Source organism: Ovis aries, chromosome 4 (assembly GCF_016772045.2).
Source record: "Ovis aries strain OAR_USU_Benz2616 breed Rambouillet chromosome 4, ARS-UI_Ramb_v3.0, whole genome shotgun sequence".
In the NCBI taxonomy this organism is placed as follows: domain Eukaryota; kingdom Metazoa; phylum Chordata; class Mammalia; order Artiodactyla; family Bovidae; genus Ovis; species Ovis aries.
The window spans coordinates 32,703,579-32,722,462 of NC_056057.1; the positions used below are offsets into that span (position 1 = coordinate 32,703,579).

General features: G+C 36.7%; 2 protein-coding genes across 7 annotated transcripts in view; one reads left to right on the forward strand and one right to left on the reverse strand.

Moving 5' to 3' along the window:
• Window positions 1-16,835, forward strand: part of KLHL7 (kelch like family member 7) — a 54,376-nt gene extending 37,541 nt beyond the window's left edge. For all 5 annotated transcript variants that reach the window (XM_004007786.5, XM_004007787.5, XM_042248456.2 and 2 more), the window contains 4 exons: window positions 7,531-7,771; window positions 10,026-10,227; window positions 13,402-13,499; window positions 15,425-16,835. In XM_004007786.5, the coding sequence (XP_004007835.1) occupies window positions 7,531-7,771; window positions 10,026-10,227; window positions 13,402-13,499; window positions 15,425-15,708 (825 nt within the window). In that variant the 3' untranslated portion in view covers window positions 15,709-16,835. The remainder of the gene's footprint in view (window positions 1-7,530; window positions 7,772-10,025; window positions 10,228-13,401; window positions 13,500-15,424) is intronic.
• HYCC1 (hyccin PI4KA lipid kinase complex subunit 1) overlaps window positions 1-18,884 on the reverse strand; it is a 216,582-nt gene that overhangs the window by 194,078 nt on the left and 3,620 nt on the right. The window lies entirely within an intron of this gene.

The following is an 18,884-nucleotide window of genomic DNA, read 5'->3' on the forward strand; positions in this document are numbered from 1 at the left end:
TAGTGGGTACATAAATGCAATGCTAGCAGGGCAAGAGTCAGGCTGAAGAAAACCAACTGGGAATGAAAGAAATTATCCCTATTTTTACTGTATCATGTCACTTGGAAATGACTATTGGCTACCTTTGGTAATTGTTCATATCATGATCCCAAGGCATAGTAAGAACTATTATTCTAGAAGGATTAAATCGTGCTCAGAGAGGTTTCTTGTGATGATTTTCTTTGAAAATTGGTAATCAGTATAAGAGATAAAACTTGTTATAAATGACAAGAGATTGTATGACAGTGTACTGTACAGTCAGCTGGTTGTAAAGTGCAGTTTAACCAGAATTTGAAATTTTGGGGTTGGGCAGCAGCGGGGATTGTGAAGGATATATATCACAGTCCTGTCCCTCAAACTCAAAGTGTATGAGGTATACACAACCTTGAAGCAGTTAGAGAAGACGGAGGCTGCAGTCAGTAAAGCAGCCACTGAGTGTAACCAGTTAAAAGTCGTGATACTGATAGCTTACCTTGAACTGTGTCAGAGTCATGATCTCTGAAGAAGAGAATTTAGCTTCTGGACCACAGACAAGGCTTGATCACTTACAGCTTTTGTGTAGCAGAGTTTTATGACAGTGAAAAAGGGATAGAGAAAGCTTCTGATATAGACATCAGAAGGAGGCAGAGTGTCCCACTCAGTCTTATCAAGACCATATATACTTCTTTAACTGTTAACAATAAAAAGATCATACCAGGCCCACTCCTACAACATAAGTCTTAAAATAAAATGATTGGTCAGAAGGTTCCTGGTAAGAGGGAGAAACTGTCCTCGAGCAAGATACATTGTTGTTATATAGTCATTCAGTTCAGTTCAGCTCAGTGTCCCACTCTTTGCAACCCCATGGACTGCAGCACACCAGGCTTCCCAGTACATCACCAACTCCCAGAGTTTACTCAAACTCATGTCCATTGAGTCGGTGATGCCATCCAGCCATCTCATCCTCTGTTGTCCCCTTCTCCTCCTGCCTTCAATCTTTCCCAGCATCAGGGTCTTTTCCAGTGAGTCAGTTCTTCATATCAGGTGGCCAAAGTATTAGAGTTTCAGCTTCAACATCAGTCCTTCCAATGAATATTCAGAACTGATTTCCTTTAGGATGGACTGGTTGGATTTCCTTGCAGTCCAAGGGACTCTCAAGAGTATTCTCTAACACCACAGTTCAAAAGCATCAATTCTTTGGTGTTCAGCTTTCTTTATAGTCCAACTTTCACATCCGTACGTGACTACTGGAAAAACCACAGCTTTGACTAAATGGACCTTTGTTGTCAAATTAATGTCTCTGCTTTTTAATATGCTATCTCGGTTGGTCATAGCTTTCCTTCCAAGGAGCAAGCATCTTTTAATTTCATGGCTGCAGTCACCATCTGCAATGATTTTGCTGCCCCCCAAAATAAAGTCTGTCACTGTTTCCATTGTTTCCCCATCTATTTGCCATGAAGTAGTGGGACCAGATGCCATGATCTTAGTTTTTTGAATGTTGAGTTTTAAGCCAACTTTCACTCTCGTTTTTCTCTTTGATCAAGAGGCTCTTTAGCTCTTTGCTTTCTGCCATAAGGGTGGTGTCATGTGCATTTCTGAGGTTATTGATATTTCTTCCAGCAATCTTGATTCCAGCCTGTGCTTCATCCAGCCCAGCGTTTCTCATGATGTACTCTGCATATAAGTTAAATAAGCAGGGTGAAAATATACAGCCTTGACATACTCCTTTCCCGATTTGGAACCAGTCTGTTCCATGTCCAGTTCTAACTGTTGCTTCCTGACCTGCATACAGATTTCTCAAGAGGCAGGTCAAGTGGTCTGGTATTCCCATTTCTTGAAGGATTTCCCACAGTTTGTTGTGATCCACACAGTCAAAGGCTTTGACGTAGTCTAAAAAGCAGAAGTATATGTTTTTCTGGAACTCTCTTGCTTTTTCGATGACCCAACAGATGTTGGCACTTGATCTCTGGTTCCTCTGCCTTTTCTAAATCTAGCTTGAACATCTGGAATTCACGGTTCACGTACTGTTGAAGCCTCGCATGGAGGATTTTGAGCATTACTTTGCTAGCCTGTAAGGTAGTTTGAGCATTCTTTGGCATTGCCTTTCTTTGGGATTGGAATGAAAACTGACCTTTTTCAGTCCTGTGGCCACTGTTGAGTTTTCCACATTTGCTGGCATAATGAGTACAGTGCTTTCATGGCATCAATTTTTAGGATTTGAAATAGCTCAACTGGAATTCCATCACCTCCACTAGCTTTGTTCATAGTGATGCTTCCTAATGCCCACTTGACTTCGCATCCAGGATGTCTGGCTCTAGGTGAGTGATCACACCATCGTGATTATTTGAGTCGTGAAGATCTTTTTAATATAGTTCTTCTGTATATTCTTGCCACCTCTTCTTAATATCTTCTGCTTCTGTTCCATACAATTTCTGTCCTTTATCGTGCCCATCTTTGCATGAAATATTCCCTTGGTATCTCTAATTTTCTTGAAGAGATTTCCAGTCTTTCCCATTCTATTGTTTTCCTTATTTCTTTGCATTGATCACTCAGGAATACTTTCTTATCTCTCCTTTCTATTCTCGCTATAATTTGGCCTTGGAGTACAAAATGAAGCAGGACAAAGGCTAATAGAGTTTGCAAAAACCCTCTTCCAAGAACATAAGAGAAGACTCTACACATGGACATCACCAGATTGTCAATATGGAAAGCAGATTGACTACATTCTTTGCAGCCAAAGATGGAGAAGCTCTATATAGTCAGCAAAAACAAAATTGGGAGCTGACTGCGGCTCAGATCATGAGGTCCTTATTGCCAAATTCAGACTTAAATTGAAGAAAGTAGGGAAAACCACTAGACCATTTAGGTATGACCTAAATCAAATCCCTTATGATTATACAGTGGAAGTAAGAAATAGATTCAAGGGATTAGATCTGATAGAGTGCTTGAAGAACTATGGATGAACATTGTACTGGAGGCAGGGATCAAGACCATCCCCAAGAAAAAGAAATGCAAAAAGGCAAAATGGCTGTCTGAGGAGGCCTTACAAATAGCTGTGAAAAGAAGAGAGGTGAAAGGCAAAGGAGAAAAGGAAAGATAGACCCATTTGAATGCAGAGTTCCAAAGAATATAATCATTAGTACAGAGCTTAAGGAAAAACATACCGCTGAGCAAGGTGAGTTGTTTTGTTGTGTAATCATTAGTTATGGCCTTGAATAAAGTTGGTCTTAGGCAAAATAGATTGTTGCCATAATAACTCAGATCTTAATAAAAAACCATCTTATGTGATTAAGGTGAAGGAATATAGAAAAATAAAACATTTGTATAAGGAGGGCCCCAGACTCCTTATCAACCTACCTCAGAATTAACTGTCTCAGTACAAAATAGGTAATGATAGCAGTGGTGGTCTGAAAATAAGAGATCCCTCTGGGATGCATTTGCCCAGCAAGCTTCATGGAACTTTGAGGGGAACTTACTGATAGAGTTTAGATAGATAGAAAGAAAAGAATATATTTAATCCTAAGTATGAATATACCTTGTTAAATTTTTTCATAAAAAGCAAAAGCATACAAAATATTAACTGAATGGATTCCAACTTTTTCCTTTAAAAAAGGAATTTAGATATAGGTGTACTTTTCATGAAACTATGTTTAGGAATGCTTTGGCATCTGGCATAAACCTCCTTTCTCCCCTAGTTTTGCTTTTCTCTCAAAATGATACAAAATAAAGTTCTCAAGTCTTTATTTTTACATATTTTGCTTATTAAAATTTACATGTGTAGTGTTTCTATTATTTGAGGATTCATGTGTTTTCAGAATGCAGATTATATAAAATCAGACTTCTCTCTTAAGGAAAATATCACACAAGATGTAATGAAGTGCACTGTCGTCAACTCCAAACTTCAGTGTGGTAGGAATTCAGAAAAAGGAAATCAGAGAAGCTTGCAAAAAAAAGTCTTGATCCTGAAAAAAGTCTAGAATGTGATGTATCACAGCAGAGGCAAGAAAGGTTGACTGGGACCGGGAAAGATAGGATTTTATACTTGGGTGTGTCTCTATAGTACGTGGGGATGCATGCAGAGGTGATTTTTCAAAACTTAAATCCTTCTGTGTTTTTTCTAGACTTCCCAGTTTTCTCATTTTCATATCTTCTCAGCAGCTAAGCATAGAACCTTGCCTAGTTTAGTTCAGTCACTCAGTTGTGTCCAGCTCTTTACAACCCCATGGACTGCAGCACGCCAGGCTTCCCTGTCCATCACCAACTCCCGGAGCTTACTCAAACTCATGTCCATTGAGTTGGTGATGCCATCCAACCATCTCATCCTCCGTCATTGCCTTCTCCTCCTGCCTTCAATCTTTGCCAGCATCGGGGTCTCTTCCAATGAGTCACTTCTTTGTATCAGGTGGCCAAAATATTGGAGTTTCAGCTTCAACATCAGTCCTTCCAATGAATATGCAGGACTGAATTCCTTTAGGATGGACTGGTTGGATTTCCTTGCAGTCCAAGGGACTCTCAAGAGTATTCTCTAACACCACAGTTCAAAGGCATCAATTCTTCAGCACTCAGCTTTCTTTATAGTCCAACTCTCACATCCATACATGACTACTGGAAAACCATAGCTTTGACTAGACAGATCTTTGTTGTCAAATTAATGTCTCTGCTTTTGAATATGCTATCTAGGTTGGTCATAACTTTTCTTCCAAGGAGAAAGCGTCTTTTAATTTCATGGCTGCAGTCACCATCTGCAGTGATTTTGCCGCCCCAAAATATAAAGTCTGTCACTGTTTCCATTATTTCCCCATCTGTTTGCCATTAAGTGATGGGACCGGATGCCATGATCTTAGTGTTTTGAATGTTGAGTTTAAGCCAACTTTGCCTAGAATGGATAATAAAACTTAACTGAATTAAATTATATTTTTAGGGTAACAATTTCCTGCTCACACATATACAGTGTGACTCTAGTGCTATTCATCCATCTGTTGCTAACATGAAAGCTCCATGTGCTTTTACCTTGCCCATAGTCCATGTGTGCAGACAGCCGTAAGTAATTCTTCCTCCACCTACAGGATTGGGAGTGGTCCCGTCAGTGGAATAAGACCTGGCACTCACATCCACTAAGCTGACAGGCCTGACTTCCCATCTGTTGTTTTCCCCTCTCTGCTTGCTTCTTCAACTACGCACATCTCCTAGACAGTATATAACTTATTATAGGGCAGACGTTAAATCACATTCTCTATTTTGGATGAAGCGTAGATTGAAGGAATTGGGCATATTTCCAAGGGAGCTTGGCCCATACACATACAGGAAAAAATACCATAAACTCCCCTGCATACAATCTAAGCCAGATGATACAGGTGCATTGAACACCTGACAGATACATATAATGAGCCCAAGTATGAAACATTACTGTTCATGTGAAATGAAGTCTTATTTTTCATTCTAGGTAGAAATTCTTGCAAGGAAAGATCATTTCACTTATCTGCCTAGAAGATGAACTATTAGGCAGAATATTCTATATGGCTAATATTTAGCAAGCATTGTGTTTAACATGTATAGTGGAAGAGTCAGAAAAGATTTAAAAACTTTGAGGACTTCTAGAGAAATCAGAGCCCAAATTGCAGGTAGACAGAAGCATGTGCCTATTCCTGTGTCTCACACACACCATGCATACACACTAGCTAATCAGTTCCCTTCGACTTACAGTTCTGAGAGAGCAATTTATTTCAATTATTGAGTAATAAGCATAACCTAGCCCTGTATGACTTAATAATCATCCATTCCCTACTCAGGTCCTTGAGTAGTACTGGAAGGTTAGAATTATTGTTACCAAGCTCTTTCAAATTACTTCACTCTTCTGAACCTCATGTCCTTGTGTCTATGTAAGTTCATTGAGCTAAAAGGAGTAGCATTTTTGTTTTCTTAGTTCCAGCATCTGCATGGGTAGCTCTTTTCATTTTGAAGAGTAGCAGATGTTAGACACCATTTCAAAGAATGCCTGACCAACCTTCTCATCCTGAAATTAAGGAAGAGCTTGGAAACATGTTCTTAAAGATATCTTTGGAATCATTTGCATATTACTTTCTAATATCAAATAAATTGGGTATAAGAGTAGCAAGACTTGAGGTTCACTAAATATAACATATCATTAATAAAACTGTATTTCTCTGCTATTCAACCTGGTCAGATAGGAATTATGAATAATTTGCATAATATGGTAGAGATTAACTTTGTTTGCTTTTGAGATATTGCTCCCTGTAGAATATTCTATTACTTACTTTTTCCCATTCTGTACTATGCAGTTTCCCTAAGGAAACAAATTTCTACAATATTCTTCCTCAGTTTTTCAAATCCATTGACTATAACTGAAATTTCAGGATGATGTTTACCTTACAGTTTTGTGTGCCTACCAATAAACATACCACTGAGTAGCCCATGGGGACTCAATAGACTCTACTTTGAGAATAAAAAAGGGATTAAGGCTCTGTTTCTCTGGTCACCTAAGAAGCAGAATGTTTATCATTACTGGGAGTCAAGATACTCTACATCAGGTGCTCTTTTTCCTGAAGAGATCATTTCTTATGTCCTATGATGCTTTGATGAGCTAGCATGATAGATAACAGTCAGATTTTCCCAAAGGGAACTCAGCATTAATCAATCACACACAGTGCTTTTCTTGATAAGATTGGGAATTGTCTGGATTTTGGTCTGACCCTAATTATTTTCAGCCATTTTCAGAATGCATCCAGAACACTGTAGCTTCCTTGCTTTAAAAGGGGGAGGATCCAACAAGCTGTAACTTTGGAAGCATTCCCCCACATATTTTCATAGAAGACAGGCATGCGCATCAAACAAAAAGTGGTGGTGCTGTGAGCAGCGTTTTTTGTGAAGTGCTGATAGGCGCTCATTTCTTCTCATTGAGAAGGAAACATTTGAGCTTTCAGATTACTCCAAGTATATGACAAATATCACAGCTTTAAGAGTCTGGCTGACTATACTGACTCAACTGAATATTTTAAAAAAAATCTCTCTCAGAAGTCTACAAAATGCCTTCTGTCTTTAGACATCAGTAGGCTAATGGCAGTTAAGCTTCAAATTATCCATTAATTCTTTGCATCACTATACATCTGGCAAAGAAGGGATGCACATATTTCTTTTTTAAAAAAGTCTTTAACAAAACTACTTATTTTAGAATTTTCTTGTGTTATTGTTCTCAGTAACAGAAGGAATAGAAGACTGGGTGGTAGTGATGAATGCAAATATATTATAGTTTATTTTAGAGCCAGCAAAAACCCAAAGCCATCTCTGTCTTCCTCTTGCCTTCTGCCACAATTAACCAACATTCTGAAGAAGAAATCACACAAAATTAGATAATAGTTTCAAGCCCAACATTCTTATATATACTGATAAACTAACATATTCTTATGTTTTGTATGTTCTCAACTGTATCTTTGCTTCCTCCTTTTCAGTTATATTTTTCCGTCATTGAAAGCTTCCTGTCCTTTCCTATTACAGGATTATAGCTGGACAGACATCCGCTGCCCCTTTGAAAAACGAAGAGATGCAGCATGCGTGTTTTGGGACAATGTAGTTTACATTTTGGGTGGCTCCCAGCTTTTCCCTATAAAGCGAATGGACTGTTATAATGTCGTTAAGGATAGCTGGTATTCCAAACTGGGCCCTCCAACACCTCGAGACAGCCTTGCTGCGTGTGCTGCAGAAGGCAAAATTTATACATCCGGAGGTTCCGAAGTTGGTAAGGACTTATTTAGTATTTGTATTTGTGCTTTAAAGCCAAGTGTATATATAGGCTTTTATATCTAAATAAAGAGTTGGTATTATTTGTCCAGATACTCTTTGACATAATTTAAATACATAGCTGTCATATTTTAGAGCACATTTCCTTGAAGGTTTACCTTAGTCTATATAAATCATTGAGAACTTCATCTTAAATTATGTTAATTATCCAATTTCTGTCATGATAAAGCTTTCATTGACGTCATCTGGATTTGAACTTCATTGGTGCCATGTGGATTAGTTATTTTATATACCTAGTCTTGGAGAAGGGAATGGCAACCCGCTCCAGTATTCTTGCCTGGAGAATCCCATGGACAGAGGAGCCTGGTGGGCTACGGTGCATAGGGTCACAGAGTTGGACATGACTGAAGTGACTTAGCATGAACGTACACATGGATGCATATTATTTGCTTTAAAGATTCCAGAGTTTGGCTTACTTGTAGACCCTTTAAGATCTCTCTATTATAGTCAAGCTTTTAAAATCTATTTTCTTTGCCTTTTTTTGTGTCAGAAAAAGGTAAGACGAATCTTTTTTATTTGCTTCATGCTTTCACTTTTTAATGTAATGACTGGTAATGGTATCTTGGGCTTTTTGATCAGAACGGGATGTAGGTATGGGTATAAAAACCATTCTCATTGATAATTTGTTAGTGTCTACTGGTGTTCCTTTTCTAAATGAAAAAAATTTCTAAGTCAATATTCTACATGCAGACTAGATGCATATTAGCTTTTATATGCTTTCATCTTTTCAAATAATTTCTTTAGCTAAATAATGGGCTTATAAACAAAACTAGGAAGACCAAGTAACTATAAGATACAGAATTTAAATTGTTAGTCTTTTTATTTTCTTTGATGATTTTTATATTAGCCCAAAGAATGTTTTACTTTTGGTCAGCATATTTATTTTTTACTCCCCACCCCCAAATGTTTGTAAAATGAGTACAAGAAAGGTTATATTTTCTAAATGTGACTTTAGGAGGTGACCTTTCCCCTCTTTAAAAGCATTCTTCACAGAATGTCTAATACAGCATATTTGAAATAACAATAAATCCTAAATGTAGCAAGAAGTTTTATAATTTTTGTAGAAAGTATAGTAGATAACTTCATTTCGTCATCATTTACTTAATTTTTCACTTAAATAGTAACTTTTTTTTGTATCTACTATATACTGTGTATTTCCTTTGTGTCAACTGACTGAATCTACTAGATTGGAAATGTTTGAAAAGTTAAAAAGAAGTTATTGTTAGTCATGATATTACTTCTTCCATTTGGTATTCTTTGCTCTTTGTAGGCTTTGGTTTTGATAGAGAATTACAAGGGTGCTATTGTTTTTAAACATTAGGAAAGTTGAGAAAACTTGGAGATGAGCAATAATTTCATTAAGTTCTAACTTCTTTTTTTCTTGGGAAAGAAAAACACACTTGACCTTTAATAGTATCATTTCTTTAAAAAAAAAAAAACTTTACTGAGCTCCTGTAATGTACAAAAGTTGTAACACAGGACGAGTGTGTTTTACCATTAAAATGTAAAATCAAAGAACACCAGAAACATACAACAGTGCTATGAGTGTATACGTAAGAATGGACTGGCATGATTTCAGAGCCTGCTTATACAACAGTATTCTCGACACAGCTGGTAACAGTGAGGAAGAATAGTTTTTTGTTAGTGATGCAGTGGCTATTCCAGAACATCACATGACAATCCTTAGGATATTCTCAAATAGTAGTTTTATAATTTAAGGTATGGATTTGCCATCTGTAAACAGCTGTTTTTCTCCTCTATAGAAACATTTGAGGTTGAGTTAATTCCTATCATGCATGACTGGGCTGGAAGACATATATAACGTTTCTTACTTAATTTGAAAATCTTTTGAAATCAAACCAGTTTCTTTTCTGAAAGTTTAATTACCAATTTACCGATTACCAATTGGTAATTACCAATCACCAAGGATCTCCAACAGATCCTTTTTTGAATATTTTCCAAGGTCTATACAAACAAGGATAGCTTTTTCTTAAACTATTTCTATGTTTTGCTGCTGTTGCTTGAGAATAGAAAAGACTCTACAACCCTCAAATCTTTCCTTTAGGAATTAATGATTCAGTTCCTCAGTCAGCTCACTCCAAGCTCCCCTCACCACCACACCCCCCCCCCCACCCACACACACACATACACACACACTAAGCTAATCAAGATGCGGTCCTTTTCTTTTACAGGAAACTCAGCTCTGTATTTATTTGAGTGCTACGATACGAGAACTGAGAGCTGGCACACGAAGCCCAGCATGCTGACTCAGCGCTGCAGCCATGGGATGGTGGAAGCCAACGGCCTGATCTATGTTTGTGGTGGAAGTTTAGGGAACAACGTTTCTGGGCGCGTCTTGAATTCGTGTGAAGTCTATGATCCTGCCACAGAAACGTATGTATCATCAATTTAAAAATCTTACTTCACTATTAACTGTATTCTTTAAGCTCCAAGGAAGAAAATCTTAAAAGGCAGAAGGAACCCAACAGAAGGATTTTGTTCTTATATTAAGAGTGTATTAATACATACACTTTAGAATGTGCTAGGTTCAGGGGCACATGTATAGGTTGGACCCTTCCTCTACACCTTAAGAAATGGCTTGACCTTGTATCTTGTGGGAGCCCCTCTCTTTCTTTCCTGCTTGTGCAATAAATCCTGAGGATGAGCAAGTATGACTGATTCATCAGATTCAAAATGCTTTTTTTTTTTTTTTTTTTTGAGATATCAGGAAGTGTAGAGAGGGGAAAACAATGTATAATCAGTGGTAAATTTGCCTTTAATTACAAATATTATATATTGGTTCATAGCTTAAATGAATGATAGCCCTAAATATAATGTCTTTTTTTTTTTTTTTTTTGGTAGTTTGTGCTGACTAGGGTATGTTTGGATTCACATATATTAAATAAAATTATTCTTAATCAACTGAGAAGTAAACTCCTTTTTAAAAAGCAAAATATAAAGAAATAAATGGTTAGCCAGTTTTTCTGATCTTGTTAATGATGGAACCCATCCAGTACAGCCAAAGGAAATGCACTAGTTACTGAATAGTGGGAGTGGTGGTAAGTATAGTGTAATTGACTAATGAGAAAATGAACACAGATGATACTCCAATCAGACCTTTTATTAATAATCAGAAACATACATAGACCTTTAATAAGAAAATCCACTTGTTCATCTGAAAGGATTATTCTTCCTTTATCAGAAAAAGTTATTGGGTGAATATGTTCAACTTAAATGTTATGCCAAAGAACTGCACCAAAACTCTTGTGCTCAAGGTTTGTATTTAGAAAATACTGCCAGGCTACAGAACATACAAGTCTTCTACTCTAGCTATTGCTTTTTTTAAGTTAAGAGTAAACATTTAATTATAAAATGTGATTGTCATTTGCAGCTGTTTGTTTGTGCTTCCCACCTACTTTTGAAGGATTTAAGGAAGCAAAACCATTAACTCTTTTCCCAGAAAAAAGTGCAGTTGCAGTTGTTCTTTTCTCACTTTTTGCTCTACTAGTCTTCCATGTTAGGAACAGAATTGAAAGAAGCGTATCTTGAAACTTGGGGCTTCCTTAGTAGCTCAGACAGTAAAGAATCTGCTTGCAATGTAAGATAACCGGGTTTGATCCCTAGTTTGGGAAGATCCCCTGGAGAAGGGAATGGCAACCCACTCCAGTGTCTGGGAAATCCCATGGACAGAGGAACCTGGAGGGCTACAGTCCAAGGGGTCACAAAGAGTTGGACACGACTGAGCGACTGGCACTTCTATCTTAAAACTTATATTTTGCTAAAGTGTTGAGACTAGGAAATCTCTTGAGATTATCAAACTTAATACTTCTCAATGTTTTTTAAAAATGTACCTTTGTACTGGCCAGGGATCACTGGGGATACCCCTTATCCTAATCCTATCATCCAGCCAGCCAGATAGCTATCCAGCTATCCGGCCCCTCTTGTCCTAAACAGTAGGAGCAGGGTGTATACAGATGGTCCTCCCTCCTCTATCAGTCTCTACTTTGCCTCCCATAAATTCTATACTCAGAAAGCATACAGGATGGAAAACTGTAATCTCACTCACTCTGCTGCCTAATTATTGTTTCATTTCTTAAAAAGGTCTTAAAAGTAGAACCCATACCATATAAACTCCAGGCTTCTAAATTTTGAGATCTGTATTTAGGCAGTATGAGTGTAAATCAATATATTCTTGTTCATAGTAGCGGGGGAAATGTATAAAGGAATCTACAACATCAATATTTTTTTTAAAAACTAGGTGAATGTAATCAGTTTGGGGAATATTTTTAAATTTACACACCTTATGTATTAAGCTTATGTATTAAATTTGAATTCCGTATATTTTCTATTACATTTAAATTCCCTAAATTTTCCTAAGTGAAAAGCTAGTGTAAATTCTCTTATATCATAAAGAAGAAAGGGGTATGTGTATTGAATTTTTCCCAGTCAGATACTCTGTTTAATGCACTTTGACAGCTCACTGAGTGCAGAGCCTGTCAGAGGTCGAGTACGGACTCTCCCACTTCTGAGTTGTACACTGACCTTTTCCCCTGGCGGGCCCTGTGTGTTTATCCTGAAAAATGGGAGGTCTTTAACCAAATGCTCAGAAAATGAGAGTAGTGACTGTCAGAACTATTTTTAAAATAAACCAGAAGTATGTAAATATAAGGCTACAAGAGTTGTTGATATTTCAGAGTTCATTATGCTTTAAAAAGAAGAGTTATAAAGAATGATATTAGAGAGTTATACTCATGCCAGATTCCACCCCCCCCCTTTTTTTTTTTGGGTGGTTGTCTGGAGCCTTTTGATTTATATCACCTGTTAAGAGCACCACCTGCACAATCACAGGTGTCAGTTATATGTCTGGGAGTTTAGGCAAAAAGAGATTGAATGTCATAAAAAAAGTAACAAAATGGTGTGTGTAAAGCTACCTGTGAATTATTCTCTGTCGTGTGTCCACATTATATTCTCAATCTCATTCTTTATAATAGAGCCTGTGAACACAGCAGTGTGCTAATAAGTTATTAAATGTGACAGAATGATAGTGGTACTTTAGTTACTAGAGCTGCCTAAAAGTTCTAAGTGTATATTTAAAGATGGATGTGTGAATAGTAACACATAGGCTGATTTGCTGATTGCTAGAGGCCCATGATAAATTTGTATTTTACTTACTTATGTAAATATTAATTAAAACTACATATGACAGTGTTAATGCCTTATATTTCCTTACACATCTTCCTTTTCTTGTTTGTTTCTGTTTTACAAGTTATTGTGAACTATAGAAGTGGGTTTCTTCCAAAAACATGACAGTAGTCTCCAGATAGCCTCTACTTCCCGTATTATTTTGGAGTTGAAAGAAGAAAATCTTTTTACCCCACCTGTAAATCACTCAAAACCAGTTAACTTTTGTTTTCTAGCTTTTCAGATGTGCATATTGGTGTGTGTATACACGTATGTGAGCTGTAACTGAGCACTTACTTGGGATAACAGACCTTTCCTGTAAATTCATATAAGTCCTTTTACTTCTTGTAAACAAGTATACTAAACACTTTCCTTAATTTTTTTCAGGTGGACTGAGCTGTGTCCAATGATTGAAGCCAGAAAGAATCATGGGCTGGTATTTGTAAAAGACAAGATATTTGCTGTGGGTGGTCAGAATGGCTTAGGTATGTGATGTTAATTCACTGTTCAACATTATCAGTGAATTTGCTGATGTTTCCTTATCCTAACTTATAAAAATGTTTCTTGAGATCTTGATACAAGCATTAATTACATACATCATTAGATTTATTTTTATAGTTTCTGGGAACTAACATTTTATGAAACGTCATAATACATTTAACATTCCTGTCCGTGAATGTAGGTAGTAGCCAGCAGTCATTGTGACAGTCTCAGATGGCTTCTGTCTATTTCCAAATACCCTCTGGGGAATGGCATCACACTAGCTTAAGAACTGTTGAGTGACAGAAATATTTGAACTTTAATACAACATTTAAAACTTTTAAATGTAACTTTTAGGTCTTCTATCCAGGCTCTGAATGGCACTGTTTCCTAAACATTTTTAAACACTTCGTGAACATATCAGTATTACTCTTCTAATTGATTAAATTTGATATTTTAATTTTTATAAATAATGTAGGTCCCATCACTTCATGGGAAATAGATGGGGAAACAGTGTCAGACTTTATTTTTCTGGGCTCCAAAATCACTGCAGATGGTGACTGCAGCCATGAAATTAAAAGATGCTTACTCCTTGGAAGAAAAGTTATGACCAACCTAGATAGCATATTCAAAAGCAGAGATATTACTTTGCCAACAAAGGTCCGTCTAGTCAAGGCTATGGTTCTTCCTGTGGTCATGTATGGATGTGACAGTTGGACTGTGAAGGAGGCTGAGCACCGAAGAATTGATGCTTTTGAACTGTGGTGTTGGAGAAGACTCTTGAGAGTCCCTTGGACTGCGAGGAGATCCAACCAGTCCATTCTGAAGGAGATCAGCCCTGGGATTTCTTTGGAAGGAATGATGCTGAAGCTGAAACTCCAGTACTTTGGCCACCTCATGCGAAGAGTTGACTCACTGGAAAAGACTCTGATGCTGGGAGGGATTGGGGGCAGGAGGAGAGGGGGATGACAGAGGATGAGATGGCTGGATGGCATCACTGACTCGATGGACGTGAATCTGAGTGAACTCCGGGAGTTGGTGATGGACAGGGAGGCCTGGCGTGCTGCGATTCATGGGGTCGCAGAGAGTCGTACACGACTGAGCGACTGAACTGAACTGAAAGAATCTTAAATTACTGCTTTAAAAAAATAATTGTATTTATCTATTTTTGGCTGTGCTTGGTCTTCATTGATGTGCAGCCTTTTCTCTAGTGTGGCGAGTGGGAGCTAGTTGCTAGTTACGGTGTGCAGGCTTCTCTTGTCGCGGAGCACAGGCGCTAGAGCATGTGGGTTCAGTGATTGTAGCTCCTGAGCTCTAGAGCTCAGGCTCAGTAGTCGTGGCACACAGGCTTAGTTGCTCTGCAGCATGTGGGGTCTTCGTGGATCTAGGATCAAATCCATGTCTCCTGCATTGGCAGACAGATTCTTTACCACTGAGTCACCAAGGAAGTCCAAGAAATTGCTTTTAAAAATGTAGAATTTGGACTGAATCTACAGATAGATTCCACAAAGCTCATTTTAGTCAGTACCTTCAATATTTAAGAATAACAATGAAATGACTTCTTTTCCTTCTTCTGTCTCTTTCCATTGCTATTTTTCATAAACTGCTGACAGATACATGGTAGAAGGAAAAAGAACATTTGGGTAATTATAATCAAACTTAATCAGAAAGAAACTTCATTGAGTGGTTTCCTTTTTAGTTTTTCCACAGCAGATAGAACATTTTTAGTTTTGTAGAATAAATTTTAAGTATTTATGGTTCTAAAATGATAAATAAAAAATTAAGTTAAATTCCTATTGCGTTAAAGTCAGAATAAGAATTTAGATAGTAGATATGTTAGGATTCATTGTAAAATTGCTACAACTTTTATTATTACTTTAAGAGATGGTAGAATTGTTCACATAGTTGTTCATGTTTTATTCTTTTGAAGGTGGTCTGGACAATGTGGAATATTATGATATTAAGTTAAACGAATGGAAGATGGTCTCACCAATGCCATGGAAGGGAGTAACAGTGAAGTGTGCAGCAGTCGGCTCTATAGTTTACGTCTTGGCTGGTTTTCAAGGTGTGGGTCGACTAGGAAACATCCTTGAATATAATACTGAAACAGACAAATGGGTCGCCAACTCCAAAGTCCGAGCTTTTCCAGTAACAAGTTGTTTAATCTGTGTTGTTGACACTTGCGGAGCAAATGAAGAAACCCTTGAAACATGAAAAGCTGAGTGAACTTCAAGATTCATTGGAGACTCAAAACTATGGCCACCCGTGCTTTGTTCCAAGAGTGCAGTCACAAAGTTTTAGTTTGGTGTGTTGTTTCTTTTTTTCCCCCAAGGAATTTTCAAGTAAAGTAAGATTCACGTAAAATAGATTTTCTTTTATATAATTTCCTTCCTCAATTGAAAGACCGTATTTCAGCTGGCCATATAACCAAGAACAAATCTAGCAAGAAAACTTGTAAAATTATAAGCACTTGGTGAAAATATGAATTCTTAAATGAATTTCACATTTGTAAGTATGATTATGGCAGAATGGGGGACTGGCTCATGATTGAAGCAGTCTCAGGTTAGCTCTAGATTCTATTTTCATACGTCATAGAAGTGCTATGTAGTTATGTCTGTTTCTCTTCAGTCAAAAACTAAGAAATAGTATGAATTGTAAGTCAAAGATAGTTCTGATGGAGCAGCTTAGTCTCATAATTTTGCTAGTCTTCATTTGTTCCATTTAGTGCCAAATGTATTCCATTTTAAAAGCAAGCCAGAGTGAGTCAAAGCATACACTTGTATCTCATAAAATCTCATAAATACATTTTGGGAGTTAAAATGTAATCAACTCCTCATGAAATATATTCAGTACAATTAAATAATTCCATCTTTTTAACACAAAATGTCAAGCTTAGCACCCATCATTAATTTACATCACTTTTTTAACCCAGGGATTAAAAAAGAAATTATACCTCTTCAGTGCTCACTCTGTTAATATTACCTAGCAAAAGAAAGCTACTTATAGCAAATTCTAGGTCACTAGAATATCACTGATAGTTATACACTGTCAATGTTGAATTTGAACTTCTTATAGATTAAAAAGGTATATAATTTCTTTTCCTTAGCATAACATATCAGCAAATTTGACCCAGTTGTCTCTAAAAGTTTTGTAATTGAGTTACATATTTGTTATAATAATTACTTATATGTGATCAGTAAATCTTTTACAAACCCAACTGTTCATTTCTTTCCTAGTAATGTTTTGCCCTTTTACATTATGAAATGTATGGAATGAGCCATGTAAAGCTGTCACCATCAATGTTTTTAAACCTGATAATATTAAATATTTTTAAACTTCAAGTAGACTGCTAAGTTCATTCTTCACTTTAAATGTGTTAGGTAGTTTTTAACTTGTGAAGCTGTGTTTCTTTTTAAATTTTTATTCTTTATATGAAGATTATAATCTTAAGACCTAAAAATGTTTAAATGAAAAGGGAATTATAAAAGATTATGGTAGATATACTTCCATTTATGTAAGGTTTTATGTACATATAGTTCTATTAATTTATGTGTCATACAATTCACTTGTTTAAAGTGTACCACTCATTGATCTTAAATATATGTACAGAGTTATGCAACCATCACCCTAATTATGGAACACTTTCTTCACCATAAAAGGAAACCCTATACTTACTAGTAGTTACTCCCCATTTTCCCTGTATTACTTCTTAATTGCTTCTATAACAAGTTACCATAAATTTCATTGCTTAAAACAACAGAAATTTACTCTTTCACAGTTTGGGAGGCCAGAAATCCTAAACCGAGGTATTGAAAGAGTTGGCTCCTTCTGGAGTTTCTGAGGGAAGAACTTCTCCTGCCTCTCCTGTAGCTTCCAGTGGCTGCTGGCAAGCCAGGAATTTGTTGACTTACAACTGCATCACTCCAGTCATTGCTCCTGGCTTCACATGGCCTTCTCCCGTGTGTGTCTCTGTCTGTCTTCTGGCACTGTTTTAAGTCATTGGATTTAGCTCACCCTCCTCACTCGTGGAAGGCATGGCAACCCATTCCAGTATTCTCTCCTGGAGAATCCCATGGACAGAGGAGCCTGGTGGCTCGCAAAGAGTCGGACATGGCTGAAGCAACTTAGCATACACTTAGCATACACGCATGCACCTCTTTATATTTTTAAAATTAATTTAATTGAAGGATAATTGCTTTACAGAATTTTGTTGTTTTCTTCAAACCTCAAGATGAATCACACACCTCTTTATCTTAACCAATGACTATCTCCAAAATAAGGTCTCATTTTAGAATTTCAGGGAGACACTACTCAACCCAGTTCTATCTCCCAAAGGACCCCATCCCTAAGTAACCATTAATCTTTCTTTTTCTAGATTTTGTTATTCTGAACAATTTTATGTTGGGTTTTGACCTTTGCTCTCTGTTGGGAAAAATGTGTAATATTTTTGAGGGTAGAATATTGATTTGTCATATCTCAATTTGGTTATATTATGTAGTTACTTAATATTACTTAAATAATTTCCCATATGGAATATACAACTGTTCAAGGTATTTTAAATAGATTACTCATTTCTTTAGGCTATATCTAATGACTAGAACACACTATGATAAGTATGCAGATAGCTCTGATGTAGGTTATGATGAAGTGTGTGTGTGTTTTTCCTTAGTAATCTTAGTAATTCTAATTATTGTCTGTTTTCTGTCCTAGAAATAGTCTATGATATTGTTGATATCAGGATAATAAGCATAATATGTCAGTAAATATATTTTCTATTGCTCTCCCACCCAAAATTCCTATCCTATAAAGTGCTCTATTTTATTTTTAGTAGACATGTTAATGTTAATATTGTATTTTTTGCAGTGATGCTACTTAGATGACATAACAATTCAGTTTATACTTTTGAAAATCACTGTGAATATGAAATTTTAATGTCTTGAGAAAAAAGTTGTTGCTATCAAAAACATTAATTACAATTGTGACCTAGCTTTGAAAAACCTGAAAAATTTAGTCATGAAAAGGAGCCATTTTTAAAAACCAACAGTGTGTATTTCTGTTGAAATGTCACTCTTACTAACTAGAAAGCTTTTTTACTTTCCAGAGCTTTAGCCTCTTCTGATAACAAAGCTGTAAAATGGGATTCAAAATCTGGTTTATTCAGTTCTTAAGGGGATTTCCCTGTCTTCCAAACACCCATTGAATTTGTTAGCACTATCCATGTTAAATCTCCAAGAGCATTTTTCTTTTTATGATTGTCCTTTTCTACAGCATGTTGATCTTGTTTCAGGTTGTCTTTAGGACATTTTAGTTTGCTTTTGTGTGTGTGTGTCACTCCCTTGTGTCTGACTCTTTGCACACCCATGGACTATAGCCCGCCAGGCTCCTCTGTC